At 42.6% G+C, this 14,909-nt stretch overlaps 1 protein-coding gene across 2 annotated transcripts in view; it reads left to right on the forward strand.

Annotated features, from left to right (window-relative positions):
• Positions 1-14,909, forward strand: part of SLC24A3 (solute carrier family 24 member 3) — a 436,240-nt gene that overhangs the window by 383,692 nt on the left and 37,639 nt on the right. For both annotated transcript variants that reach the window (XM_044291617.1, XM_044291618.1), the window contains exons 11-14: positions 1,587-1,747; positions 3,676-3,943; positions 8,764-8,930; positions 12,652-12,766. In XM_044291617.1, coding sequence (XP_044147552.1) covers positions 1,587-1,747; positions 3,676-3,943; positions 8,764-8,930; positions 12,652-12,766 — 711 coding nt within the window. The remainder of the gene's footprint in view (positions 1-1,586; positions 1,748-3,675; positions 3,944-8,763; positions 8,931-12,651; positions 12,767-14,909) is intronic.

Below are 14,909 nucleotides of genomic sequence, written 5' to 3' on the forward strand. Positions count from 1 at the left end.
GCGGCGCCCAGGACTAATGTGAGTGCTGAGACATCGCTGGGCGCCGCTCTGTGTGGCCTGATAGTGAAAGTCAGTCTTTAACACAATACAGGAGGCGGGTGACGGCAGCAGAATCGCATTGCCGGCACCCTGCCGCTGACAGGGAGCTGCGATCAGAGGCAGTTAACCCCTCAGGTGCGGCACCTAAGGGGTTAACTGCTGATCTGCCAGTACCAGCCTCCTGTATAAAGGGGTAATTTATCATTGGTGGTGCAGTGTGCCCCCCCCAACCCCCCATCCCATTAAAATCATTGGTGGCACAGTGCGCCAGCCCCTCTCAACCCCCCCAGTATTAAAATCATTGGTGGCAGTGGCCACAGGGACCTCTCCCCTCCCCCTCATTGGTGGTGCAGTGGCAGCTTCTGATCGGAACCCCAGCTGTGTAAGCCTGGGGCTCCGATCAGTTACCATGGCAGCCAGGACGCTACAGAAGCCCTGGTTGCCATGATAACATCCCTGATGCTGTGTGCACAAGGCACAGAGCAGCAGGGACAGTGTGAAGTCCTATTCACCCTGATAGAGCTGAATAGGACAAGGGATGAAAGATCCCAGGTTCTAGCCCCTAAGGCTACTTTCACACTTGCGTTCAGAGCGGATCCGTCTGAGACGGATCCGCTCATATAATGCAGACTGTGGATCCGTTCAGAACGGATCCGTCTGCATTATATTGTAAAAAGAATTCTAAGTGTGAAAGTAGCCTGAACGGATCCGTCCAGACTTTTACATTGAAAGTCAATGGGGGACGGATCCGTTTGAAGATTGAGCCATATTGTGTCATCTTCAAACGGATCCGTCCCCATTGACTTCCATTGTAAGTCTGGACGGATCCGCTTGCCTCCGCACGGCCAGGCGGACACCCGAACGCTGCAAGCAGCGTTCAGGTGTCCGCCTGCGGAGCGGAGGCTGAACGCTGCCAGACTGATGCATTCTGAGCAGATCTGCATCCACTCAGAATGCATTAGGGCTGGACGGATGCGTTCGGGGCCGCTTGTGAGCCCCTTCAAACGGAACTCACAAGCGGACACCCGAACGCTAGTGTGAAAGTAGCCTAAGGGGGGAAATAGTTATTAAATAAAAAGTGTAAAAAAAAAAGTACAAAAAACCCCCCACCAAAATATGAAGTATAAATCACCCCCTTTTCCCAATTTCACATATATAAAATATATAAATAATAAACATATTACATATCACCACGTCAAACTATTAAAATATAAAAAAAAATCTAGGTGGTGAACGCCGGAACAGAAAAAAATAAATAAAAACTGCGCGATTCGCCATTTTTAAAAATGCGGAATGCACGTGGCTTTTTTGGTTTATTTTTTTTCGCGTGGTATCGAATGGTATCGAGTATCGCAATACTTTTTCATGGTATCGAAACCGAATCAAAAATTTGGTATCGCAACAACTCTAGTCACAATACAGGGATAATAATCTGTTCACATCCCATATTATACATTAATGCTTTTAGTTTCTTCCTAAGTGTTCTTTTAAACCAGATCTCAATATTTCCAAGAATCATTACTTTTTATTTTTATTTTCATTTATAGGAAATTTTCACCGTAAAACCTCAGTGATTATGGTGGATGAGATACTTTCTGCATATCCACACCAGCTTTCATTCTCCGAGGCCGGATTGAGGATCATGATTACTAGCCACTTTCCACCAAAAACTCGTCTCTCCATGGCTAGTCGCATGTTGATAAATGAGGTCAGTATGGTGAATACTGGGACTTAGAACATCTGCTTGTTAACAGCTGGTCCCTGCATCAGCATTGATGATAGCACTTGGCCCTGAACAAATAGAACAGAACGTTCTTGCTAAGTGAACAGATAGGTGCTTGGAGTACAAAATATTTATTATGTAGTGAGAGGCAAACGCAACTTAGGCCAAGTTCACACTTCAGTTATTTGGTCAGTTATTTCTATCAGTTATTGGGAGCCAAAAACAGGACTGGGTCAAAAAACATAGGATAGGGGCAAATCTTTCCATTACACCTGATCTCTGAGTAGGCTTCACCACTGGTCTCAATAACTGATGGAAATAACTGATCAAATAACTGAAGTGTGAACTCGGCCTAAGGGCTTGTTCACACGAACCTGTGCTCCCTGTTGCCGTATTGCGGATCCGCAATACACGGGCACCGTTCCGTGGCCATTCAATGGGTCCGCAAATCTGGAGATGCGGAACGGAAGAACGGAACACTACGGAAGTGCTTTCTGGGGTTCCGTTCTGTGCTTCCCCACCGAAAAAAAATAGAACTTGCTCTATCTTTAAGTGAATGGGTCTGCAATCACCATGCACCTGCCCCACTGACGGTGCCAGTGCATTGCGGACCGCAATTTGCGGTCCACAGCAACGGCACGGGCTTCACACGTTCGTGTGAACGAGCCCTTACTGTGCAAAAGCTACCAGCAGATACTAAAATATACCAGCAGGTAGGCAACATTATAAAACTATGCACAGTTGTGTGCATCATGGTCCACCGTGGCCTGGAGCAGGGGTAGACATGCCGTGTGCACATAGACAAATACTGTATGACTCATTTATACAGTATGGCTGTATTTAAGGGAAAAATAAAACGTTTGCATAGAAAAGAATTTGGGGCTCATTTATTATTTAAGGTTGTTTTTGTGTCAGTTTTAGGTCTGGCCTTGGGTTGTGTGCCTGCACCAAATTTATGAACTGGTGCACCTTAATAATATATTTGGCGTGAGTGCAATGTGGTTTACACCTTTAGGTGTAAAAGTAGACCAGGGGTTTGCCTGGGGTAGTAAATGAGCCATAATCCAGGTCTAATCTCACTTTTAGCTCTTAAACCTAGACCACTGTGAAAAGTGACGAGGGTTACGAAATGTTGCAAAAATGTCACTGTTGCCATAGAAATGCCACAACTGCTGTGACTATCAATTTTTTTACACTACAAAATGGACACATCTGATTTCATAAATGACCCCCTTTATTCCTTTTGCCAAGATATGCGCTTTTTTTATTTAAATTTTTTACAAGCCATAGATACAGAGAGAATAGAAGCAAATACATTGACATAAATGGACTCTGTATGTGTGTATGCACCCTGGCACCCAGCCAGCCACAATGCCAGTTACAGGTGCCCCATAAAAGCCAGCCACTGTGTTACCCTTAAAGATAAAAATAATCTTATCTATGACAATTAGCTTTGCCAGCTATTCACTGATAGGTGAATTTCATATTACAGATCTATATCCACTTCATAAGGTAATAATGGTGAAATAAGGATCTATATTTTAGCCTCTATTGTGTCATATGGAGAAAATTAGGCAAAGTTAAGTTGGCAAAACTCTGCAATTTGCTAAAAGAAATGCATGAAAATCCAAAATATAAACAAGGTCAAATCTTTAGTCCTTACATCCATATTTGTACAATAGATTTTGTATTTTTGTTGCATATCAGATCGGTAGGGATCCAGTGATCGGCGTCCATGCCAATCAGCTGTTTAAAGATGGCACAGCACTTGCCAGAGCAACTTGGCCACTTCAAACAGCTGGTCAGCAGAGATGGCAAGAGTCAGACCACACCAATCTAATATTAATAGCCTATCCTAAGGATGCTAAAGGCACCTTTAATTCCATATCTAATGTCTGCATTTTTGATTACAGAGACAGAGATTAATAAACAGCCGAGTCTACGCAAATGGAGAATCTGAGGTTTCGATTAAAATTCCTATTAAACATGCTGTTGAGAATGGAACAGGTCCTGGAATATCTACAGAAAGAAATGCAAATGGCACACGAAAAGATGAAGATGTTGCTGAAGCTGGCAATGAAACTGAGAATGAAAATGAAGACAATGAGAATAATGAAAATGATGAAGATGAAGAAGAGGATGATGATAATGATGGACCTTTCACACCATTTGATATTCCCAGTAAGTTTCTGTCTGTATTGACTAGCAAATGTCAAACTGACTACCTAACCTATCCATGGAATACTGAAGCAAAACTGATACCTATGTTGTACCCTATAATTGAAGGCTATGGATGCCTTTGAGGACAATTTTTTCTATTATTGCATTATACTTATCTCAGGCTAAAATAATTTTTCCAATTGGTCTTCATAACATTTTTGTACAATACATGTACAGTGCTCATTGGGTCCTTAAAGATGGCACCTGCTCCGAAGTGGCATTATATAAAAGCAGCATCTGAGGCGGCTTTTCCCTGGAACCCTACACTCAAGGAGCTCACACAGCTCCCCGCCTGGTGATCAGGAGAGCCGTTCATTTCTTGTGATAGTCTTAGTCCCTCTGAAGGATCCAAGGCTCTAAGAGCAGTAGTTCCTATGGAGGCCTGCCTAGTAGCAGGACAGCGGAAATTTACAGCAGTCTATGGGATATGCAATCTAACAAGTTCATGTTCAAGTCCCCTTAGGGGACTTAACATAAGAGTTTTAAAAAAAAAGCAAAAAAGAAAGTTGTCAAAATATAAAAAAATAAACATTTTAGAAATTCAACTCATCCCCCTTTCACCATAAAAAAATAAACAATGAAAAAGATGATTTGCACCACAGTGTCCCAAAATTCTCATACTGTTAAAATATAAATGTATCAATTCTGTTTGTCGAACGCCAGAATAGAAAAAAATCTAATGGCTGATTTAGCATTATTTTACATCATTCCCCCCCCCCCCCCCCCCCCCCAAAAAAAATTATTAAGTGATCAAAAGTCATATAGATGTAGCAGGGTTAGCACTCCAGCTCTTAACTCAAATTTCTTAACTCATAGCATTATTTTGAGACAAAAGCCATTGAAAAGCAATTGAAGGTGTTTGCTTAGATTAGATAACGAAACTCAGAAATCTCAGAAAACAGGAGTGTTAACTCTACTCCATCCGTACATACTGGTATCACTAAAAACTACAGATCGCCCCTCAAAAATGTAACCCTCACTTAGCTCAGTAGACGTAATTATATAAAAGTTATGGGGGTCAGAATATGAGGACCCATTTTTTTTATTTTATGTATTACAACATGAGAATAATTAAATAAATGTGGTATCGCTGTAGACGTATGAAGGTAATAGGTCAGTTTTACTGCATACGGAATACCATAAAAACTAAACCCATATAACTATGGCAGAATAGGTTTTTTTCCAATTTCACCCCATTTAGGATATTTTTCCAGCTTCCCACTACATTGTATGCAATATTAAAGGGTGCAATTAGGTAGGTGCCAATGGTACAACTTGTCTTGCAAAAAAACAAGCCCTCGTATGGCTACGTGAATGGAAAAATAAAGTTATGGCTTTGGCAAGTGACTTACAGGTGAAGTTTCCTCTGACTGGAGTCATTCCCTTTCCTTTTTTCTCAACCCTGCACAGATCACTATGAAGACTTCTCCTGACCGTAACTTGTCATAATTTGCCACACTGAACACACCTATTTAGTAATAATACCACCTTTTATGTCCCCACTCAGCAATCATCCCCATTTAGGCTCAAGTGCCACTCAGTAGTAATTTCCATTTTATCCCAAGTTGTTATAATACCCTCCTCTAGTGCCTCCAGTATTCATAATGCCTTATGTAGTGACCCCAGTATTTATAATGACCCCTGTAGGTCCCCCAGTATTTATATTGCCCCTGTAGTGCCACCAGTATTTATATTGCCCCTGTAGTGCCACTAGTAGTTATAATGTCCCCCTCTAGTGCCCCCAGTAGTGATAATGCCCCCTGTAGTGCCACCAGTAGCGATAATGCCCCCTGTAGCGCCACCAGTAGTTATAACACCCACCTGTAGTGCCCCCAGTAACTATAATGCCACCAGTAGTTATAATGCCCCCCCTGCAGTGCCTCTCTTCCCTCCACACTACGCTAAGACTTAAAGGTGTCCATAGTATTTAAATCCTTCTATTGATCAACTTTACATGGTACTAACAAATGTAAGTAGAGTTTAAAATGTTCAACTTAGTGAACCATTCTACTGAGTACGAATAGATATTATACATAGTCCATCCACTGTGAAAAATGCATCATGTTTACGTATCTATTGTTGGTTATTACCTACGGCATGTATTAAAGTCCATAGCTATATATCATTTCAGAGCTCAAATGACCCAGCAGTGTACAGAGCATGATCTGGTGATCTCCTTTCTTGTCATATTAGTTCAGGAGCCTGTACTGTAATACAATGCAGCAGAGAGCATTTCATTATATGGGCTCAGCTGCTAGAGATGTGTGTCTTGACAAACTTTGGATTGTTGTCCGTATTTTGCAGAAATTAATATGATGTTCAAAACGGAGCCTGCATCTAAATGGCTAAAAAGTATGATACGATAAATACGAGCAGATTACAACCCCAGCCAGGATTAGAAGGAAAAAGACATTGTAGACGTTAAAGAGTTCTATTTTCCTACAGCCTGTAATTCATGATGAATACCAGTGGGTGGCACTAGACGATAGACTAAAAGCATGTATTTAACAGTACCTTCTGAGCTTAAATAAAAAGCATATGCTTGCAAATATGTCTATTACTGGAGTAAAACCCTTTACAAGTGGTAGTAAAGCATTGGAGCAGACACTCAATGTTACATTGTAAAGAATACAAGTTTAGGTTACTGCTGATGTAATGATGCAGGTGGATGGCGACAATAACGCTGAGGCAAACAGTGCATAAGTACAGTTCTTTACTGAGAATCCATACAAAACACCAAACAGCTTGACAGATGCAAACTACACAAAATTGGATGTCTCTTAATCTAAACATATGTATATATCTGAACAGTATCTAGAAATGATATTCAGTTGCCAGGGATAACCACAGAAATGTAAGACTGTGCATATACTTCTATAAGGTATGCTTGAAAGTCTGTGAACCCATTCGAATTTTCTATATTTCTGCATAAGTTTGAACTAAAACTACATTAGATTTTCACACAAGTCGTAAAAGTAGATAAAGATAACTAAATTAAACAAATGAGTCCAAAATATTAGACTGGGTCATTTATTTAATGAGTAAAATGGTCCAATATCACATGTCTGTGAGTGGCAAAAGTATGTGAACCTTTAGGATTAGCAGTTCATTTGAAGGTGAAATTAGAGTCAGATCACTATCACTATTTCAATCAATGGGATGACAATCAAGTATGAGTGGACAATCTGTTTTATTTAAAGAAATAGGATCTATCAATGTCTGATCTTCACAACACATGTTTATGGAAGTGTATCATGGCATGAACAAAATAGATTTCTGAGGACCTCAGAAGAAGAGTTGCTGTTGCTCACCAGGTTTAAAAAGGTTATAAAACCATTTATAAAAAGTTTGAATTCCACCAATTCACAGTCAGACAGATTGTGTACAAATGCAGGAAATTCAAGACCATTATTACCCTCCCCAGGAGTGAGTAACAAAGATCATGCCAAGAGCAAGTCATAGGTCACAAAGGAACCCAAGGTAACCTCTAATGAAGTAACGGCCTTTTTCACATTAGCTAATGTTAAGTTCATGAGTCCACCATCAGGAGCACACTAAACAACAATGGTGCGCATGGCAGGGTTGCAAGGAAAAAGAAGCTGCTGTAAAGAAGGGAACCCTAAGGCTGGGTTCAGACCTGAGCGTTCGGAAACGAGCGCTCTGTATGAGCGATTGTACGGGCGTTTACAATCGCGCATACAGAGATTGCCGTTCACACATTGTCGCGCGTTCCCGAATTTCTATGTGCGGGAACGCGCGACAAACGCCCAAAAAAAAGCTCAAGCACTTGTTTGAGCGTCGGGCGTTTTACAGCGCGATCGTACGCGCTGTAAAACGCCCAGGTGAGAACCATTCCCATAGGGAATCATTGGTTCTTGCCTGTTGTGCGTTTTACAGCGCGTAGGAACGCGCTGTAAAACGCTCAGGTGTGAACCCAGGGTAACATAGAAGAAGCTGTTTTGTATGGAGGAATGGGCTAAAATTCCTCCAAGTCGATGTGCGAGACTAATCAACAATTAAACGGAAATGTTTAATTGCAGTTATTTCTGCACCATGTACTGAAAGCAAAGGTTCACATACTTTTACCACTCAAAGACATGTGATAAATAAATAAATGCCGAAGTCTAAGTCACTCTTCTGATTTGGTTGTCTGATTTTAGGACTAGTGTAAAAATATAGCTCACTGGATAAGCAGGACACACTTGTTGGCTGGATCTCTCCTGTTCACACAGCAAATTTCAGAATACGCAGCAAAAACCCTTCTACTATGGTTTTGCATTTCGAATGCAGTAGATCCACCATGGCTTTAGCCAAATCTTCCAGCAGCTTTAGTGTTTAGTGTCTGTGTGGAAACTTCTTCAAGAAAGGACATGTCCTTTCTTGGTTTAGTCTGGAAATATTTTGTAGCTGCATGAACAGCAATACTGTATAGAACCCCATTAAAAACAGTTCCACATAGTTCTTTTTAGCAAACACTTTTAGGATAGGGCTACACGGTAACATGTGTTGCGCGACTTCTTGTTGCAGGAAAGTCGTCCAACTTTTTTTAAACTCATAGTCAATAGTGTCGCACACGACAGTCGCAAAAAATCCATCCAAGTTAGATTTTTGCATGACTGACGCATCGCAGCATGTAACAGTGCGACACCATTGACTATCATTACAAAAAATGTTGCGTGACCTATTGTCGTGCGACACATATAGCCATAGCCTTAATGCCAAGTGCTGCCTGTGTGGGTGATACACCTATTTACCATAATGTATTTGTTCTGTCTCAACAGCTGGGAAGGTTACTAAACTAAAATGGGTGATCACCTGGCCATTGAGTTTCCTCATGTACTTCACCGTACCCAACTGTGCTAAACCTCGATGGGAGAAATGGTTTATGTTTACTTTCATCGGATCTTCTATCTGGATCGCAGCTTTCTCTTATGTGATGGTCTGGATGGTAAGTAAATGAAGAAGCTTAGATAACACAATCAGTACTAAGTGCAGCACTTATTGGATGTAAACAAACTGCAATCCCGGGGGAGACATTTTTATAAAGATAGTCCAGGGACTAAAAATCCCCCAGGACTGTCCAGTCAGAATACTTGTTAGGGCATGTAGTACCTTAAAGTGGTTGCGCAGTCCTTTTATATTGATGGCTTATCCTCTGGATAGGCCATCAATATTTTGTTAAGCAGAGGTTCAGCACCTGGCACCCATTCTGATCGCCTGTTTGGGAGTAGCTCTGGTGCTGGAAATACATAGCTTCATCTATTGTTTAGGGGACGTAGCTGGTTACTGCAGCATTGCTCCCATTGAGGTGACTGTGAGCAGCACTACAGTAACCAGCCGTGTCCCCTACACAATGGATAGAGCTTTGTAGTTCTAGTGCCTACTTCTGACGGTGGAGCTACTCCAGAACAGCTGATTAGTGGGGTTTTGTGTTGTCAGATCCCCGTTGTGTAAAGATAATGGGGAACGCAGTAATGGTGAAAAATCATCACTGCCTTAGCTATGGGAGCCCTGCTGGCCATGACAGCGGACTCCTCACTAACGCAGCTGCGATCTCTGCACAGGTATTTTAAACCCTCCGTGCAGAGATACTGTTTATGCTGACCGCCTGAAAATATCTAGTCAATGGCGGTCGACAAGTGGTTAATAATGCCATCTATAGTGCCTCCAGCAATTATAAAGTCCCCATATTGTGCCCACAGTATTAATGCCCCCATAATGCCCCAGTTTAAAAATGCCCTTGTATAGTGTCTTCAGCAATAATAACGCTCTCCTAGTTTGCCCTCAGTAATAATAATGCCCAGTATAGTTCCTCCGCTAATAATAATGCCCACCTATTATGCCCCCAGCAATGGTAATGCTCTCTTTAGTGCCAGTGCCTCCACTAATAAAAATGCCCCATATAGTGCCTCCACCAATAATAATGCCCCCTATTGTGTCCCCTAGTAATTCCCTAATGTCCCTAGTAAAGCCCCCAGTATTACACATGCCACCATAGTGCTGCCAATAATGCCCCCTATGGTCCACAGGTATTACAAAAATCTAATACTTACCTAGGCCCACGTCCCCGACACCATCAGTGGAGCAGGTAAAAGGCCTTTTCTTATCTGTGGCCTGAGAGGGCTGCGTTCCGGTGCAGGAGGTCAGCATGGTGTTATCACTCCCCCTAGGACCCAGAGCAAGCAGTTGCAATGATGTCATCACACCGCGACTGCATGCGTCTTAGTAGCCTTATAGCCTTAGACCTATGAAGTTGAACGGTGGGTCAGGAAGCCATCGGCTCCCATGCTCCACCACATGACCGCATGCCTTCGCGGGGACCGCAATACAATTGAATCCAGGAGGACATCTGTGTCTGCCAGTCGGCTGCATAAGTACCTGGCACTCCCACCATTAATCAACACTGGGAGAGTCAGAATGTCATGTAGCCGTCCAACTGCCATGAGGGGGGCTCATGCAGCCTACTGGGCATTGGTCCACTGGGATTCATCCCAGTAGGGTTTTTGGCCTGTCCACCTCGACCAAGTATGTGTATGGGAAAGTCGGAAGTGATAGTTGTTGGCCAACATGTTTAGGCAACAGATATCTACAGTAACATGCCTGCCAGCCATAGGCATCCTGTAACAGACAATAATGTATTGGAATATAAAGGTATTTCAAATAGTTAAAAACTCCTTAGTGGGAAACAATTGTTTGTTAATATTGTAAAAAAAATAATAAAAATTTACAAAAGTAAAAATGTAAATGTAATTCCAATAAAGTGAAAACATTCTCTTCAGCCTATACTTGCCAACTCTCCTGAATCTTGTGAGAACCACCTGCAAAAGGAGGATACCTCCTGGACTCCTGTAGGTGTTGGGAAATTTCTAACACAGCACATGGACAGCTTTGTTCTCCCACTAAGGGTCCATTCACATGTCTGCAACTGTTTTGCGGTCTGCAAATTGCGGATCTGCAAAACGCGAACACCAGCCATGTGCGTTCCGCATGGCTGCGGACAAGAATAGGAATTGTTCTATTTTTTTGCAGGAACGGAAGTGCGGATGCGGACAGCACACTGTGTGCTGTCCGCATCTTTTGCGGCCCCAATGAAAATGAATAGGTCCGCACCTGTTCCGCAAAATTGCAGAACGGATGCGGACCCATTTTGCGGACGTGTGAATGGACCCTAACTCCTACTTCACTTTTTAGTGAATTGGTCAGTGATTTCCATCAGGGATTGTGAGCCAAAACCAGAAGTAGAGCCTACACAGAGATAAGGAAAGATTTGCACCTGTTCTGTGTTTTTGACCCGCACCTGATTTTGGCTCACAATCGCTGATGGAAATCACTGAGGAGTAAACTACGCCTAAGGGTCCATTCACACGTCCGTTGTTTGTTTCCTGATCTGTTCCGTTTTTTGCTGAACAGATCTGGACCAGATCTGGACCCATTCATTTTCAATGGGTCCTGAAAAAAAACGGACAGCACAATGTCAGATTTTTTTTTCAGGACCCATTGAAAATGAATGGGTCCAGATCTGGTCCAGATCTGTTCAGCAAAAAACGGACGTGTGAATGGACCCTAAGGCCTCTTTCACACTACAGTATGTTGCATTCAGTGTTTTGCGTTCCGTTTTTCACGGATCCGTTGTTCCGTTTTTTGCTTCCGTTGTGGTTCCGTTTCCGTTCCGTTGTTCCGTTCCGTTTTTCCGTATGGCAAATACAGTATACAGTAATTTCATATTAAAAATTGGGCTGGGCATAACATTTTCAATTGATGGTTCCGCAAAAAACGGAACGGATACGGAAAGCAAAAAACGGACCGTATACGGAAAGCAAAAAACTGTAGTGTGAAAGAGGCCTAAGTGTGAAGCCAGTATGTTGCATCATCCCTGGTGCCCGTAGGTGCTCTTAAAGGGCATAACGCATCATGAAAAGGGGAGTGATGTGCTATCAAAGGGGTGAAACCTATGCAGGGGCGGTGGAGTGTCAGGAAAAGGGGCATGCTCAAGCCTGAAAAAAAATTGAAAGACCGTGGGGTTCTGGCACCAATATCTAAAAGGTGGACAACCCCATAAACCATCTACACGCAAAATTCAGTCCCTAAAACATAAAAATGGTAATATGATAGTAACTCAGAATTTAATGGAGTTGTGCCAAGTTATCACCTATCCACCGATCTCAAGAACGAGGGTCCCGTTCCCCAGTTCTAATGGAGGGACAAGTCAAGCATGTGGTCTGTGCCCTGCCGCTGCATTCTTTCTGTATGGGAGCGCTGGAAATAGCTGTGCTCTGTACTGGGCTATCTCCACTGCTCCTGTAGAGAATGAACGGAGCAGCAGTTTGCGTGCACGACCTGGAACAGGTCCCATTCTCAGCATCGGTGACCCTCAGTGATCAGCTAGTTATCACCTATCCTGTGGATAGGGGATAACATAAACTTGGCACAACTCCATTAAGAGTAATAGTAAAACTTTAGCAATTATGTTTCTTTTACCTGCAGACATATTGGCTTTCACCAGTTTTGTTGTAATGTTTTTTTTTTTTTTTTCTAAAGTGACGATAGGAAAGCTAGCCATCTGTTAACATGTTAGCCTAGCCGTTGGGGAAATTATGTTGTATTATACAAAAAAATCGTACAGAATTTATTATACACTGGTTTTGAACTATAGCATGCTTGATTTGTAGGTCACTATAATCGGGTTCACCTTGGGAATACCAGATGTAATTATGGGCATCACCTTCCTGGCTGCTGGAACAAGTGTCCCGGACTGTATGGCCAGCCTCATAGTTGCAAGACAAGGTTTGTGTACAGGGTGAACTACAATATCTCTCTTCTCTACTTATCTTTCAACAGTTCCTAACTTCATGTTCACTTTACTAAAATCCTAGATCTATTGGATTATAAGAGTCAGTAGAGTTTCTCCACTGCTGCCACTTTAATAAAGTAAACCACTGAATCCCAATGGTACAAGGCAGATGTATGTATGCCCATGTGTGTAAGTGCCATATATCACATATTACCTGAAGCTTTCCCACTGCGTGGCTGGATGTGGCAGTAGTGAAGATGTCCTTTAGGCCTCATGCATACGACATAAGTGTTTTGCAGTCTGGAAACCGCGGATCCACGAAACAGAGATACTAGCTGAGTGCGTGCCGACATTTTTTTCCCCTCTATAGAAATGTCCTATCCTTGTCCGCAAACAGACATGTATAGGACATGCACTATTTTTTTTGCGGGACTGAGGCACGGACATACGGATTGGGACAACACACGGTGTGCTGTCAGCATGTTTGTGGCCCCATTGAAATTAATCGGTCCACATCTGATCCACAAAAAATATGGATCGGATACCATACAAACATACCGTTGCGTGCATGAGCCCTTAAATATACCTCCCATCCGTCCCGTTTTTCACAGGATTATACCATGAAACAGACCACCAAACAGCAGTGGTTTATATAAGTATGCTTAAAAGTAAGCATTTATGGGATGTTTTGTAGGCATTTCTGGTTGGATCAGGGCAGAGCTTAAAGGGTGAATGGAGATGCATTGGGAGGTATGCCACTTCAACATGTGGCATTTATCATGTAGAGAAACTTAATACAAGGCGCTTACTAATGTACTGTGATTATCCATATTGCTTCCTTTGTTGGCTGGATTCATTTTTCTATCTCATTATATGTTGCTCAGTTCCATGTTTACTACCATCCTGCAATCCATCAGTAGTGGTCGTGCTTGTACACTATAGGAAAAAGACAGCCTCTCCGGTGGCTGGGCCCATGGGAGTACGCATAGGCTTGTACTTTTTCCTATGGCGTGCAAGCACGACCACTGCTGGTGCATTGCAGGGTGGTCGTAACCATGGAAATGAGCAGTGTATAATGTGATGGTAAAATGAATCCAGCCAGCAAATACATTAGTAAGTGCCTTGTATTCACTTTCTCTACATGATAAATGCCACTTGCTGAAGTGAGAGAACCCCTTTAAGACCTCATCTACACTGCACACGAAGACAGAAGGACTGAAATGTATATTTGTACAGTAGACTAGTAGTAATCAATCCTTGTGGCTTGTTAAGGTGCCCCCATACACCTCTGTGTGCCTGAGCAGTGCTTCTAGGGGAGATTACTAGTCGTAGGGCATGATTTTTCAAATGGAATCCATGGGGGGAAAAAACATGAATCTTAGGAATACTGTGGTTTTTTAGGGGGTTTATAAATGAATGTCTATGAGGCCCAATTATGGAAGAGTCTTTGGCCATACACCTTAGATAGCTTTCAACAGAATGCTAGTTAGGCCAACAGATGTACATATAAATAATCAGTATGGCCAAGCGTGCATGTGTTCACAGTAGAGAGAGTGGTATAAGCTGCTGCCAACTTATTTTCCAGGAATCCGGATCAGGAATGTTTAAATCCAAAAGCCTAATCCTTCCTTCCTACCTAGACATCTGCTGTCGGGTCAATTCCATGCATATTAGGCCAGTTTCACACGTGGCACAGCTCTCTGCTACAACGGCCTGCCGGAGAACTCTGGATCTGACATAGCCGGATAGCGCCACTTGCCTGCCGGACCCAATTGACTATAATTGGAACCGGTGGGGATCTGGCCACTCCCCAGTGTAAATGCCAGGATTCGGCTGGACAGAAACTATTGCGTACAGCAATTTTTGACCGGCCGAATCCCATTATAGTCAAAGGGGTCTAGCGGACATGCGGCAGTGTCCAGCTATTCCGCATCTAAAGAACCCGGCAGGCTTTTCTCTGCCAGAACAGCCTGCCAGATTGCTATGCCACATGTGTGAAACTAGCCTTAGATGGTCCACAACTAAATGTATATATGGTCGATTGTGGGCAACTACTCCTGTTAGTAAGTGGCAAATTTTTTGCAACTATGAGCTATTAGAGGAAGGAATAAACAGTAAAGTTTAAGGGATATGTAT

The sequence above is a fragment of the Bufo gargarizans genome, chromosome 4 (genome assembly GCF_014858855.1).
Source record: "Bufo gargarizans isolate SCDJY-AF-19 chromosome 4, ASM1485885v1, whole genome shotgun sequence".
Taxonomy (NCBI): Eukaryota; Metazoa; Chordata; class Amphibia; order Anura; family Bufonidae; genus Bufo; species Bufo gargarizans.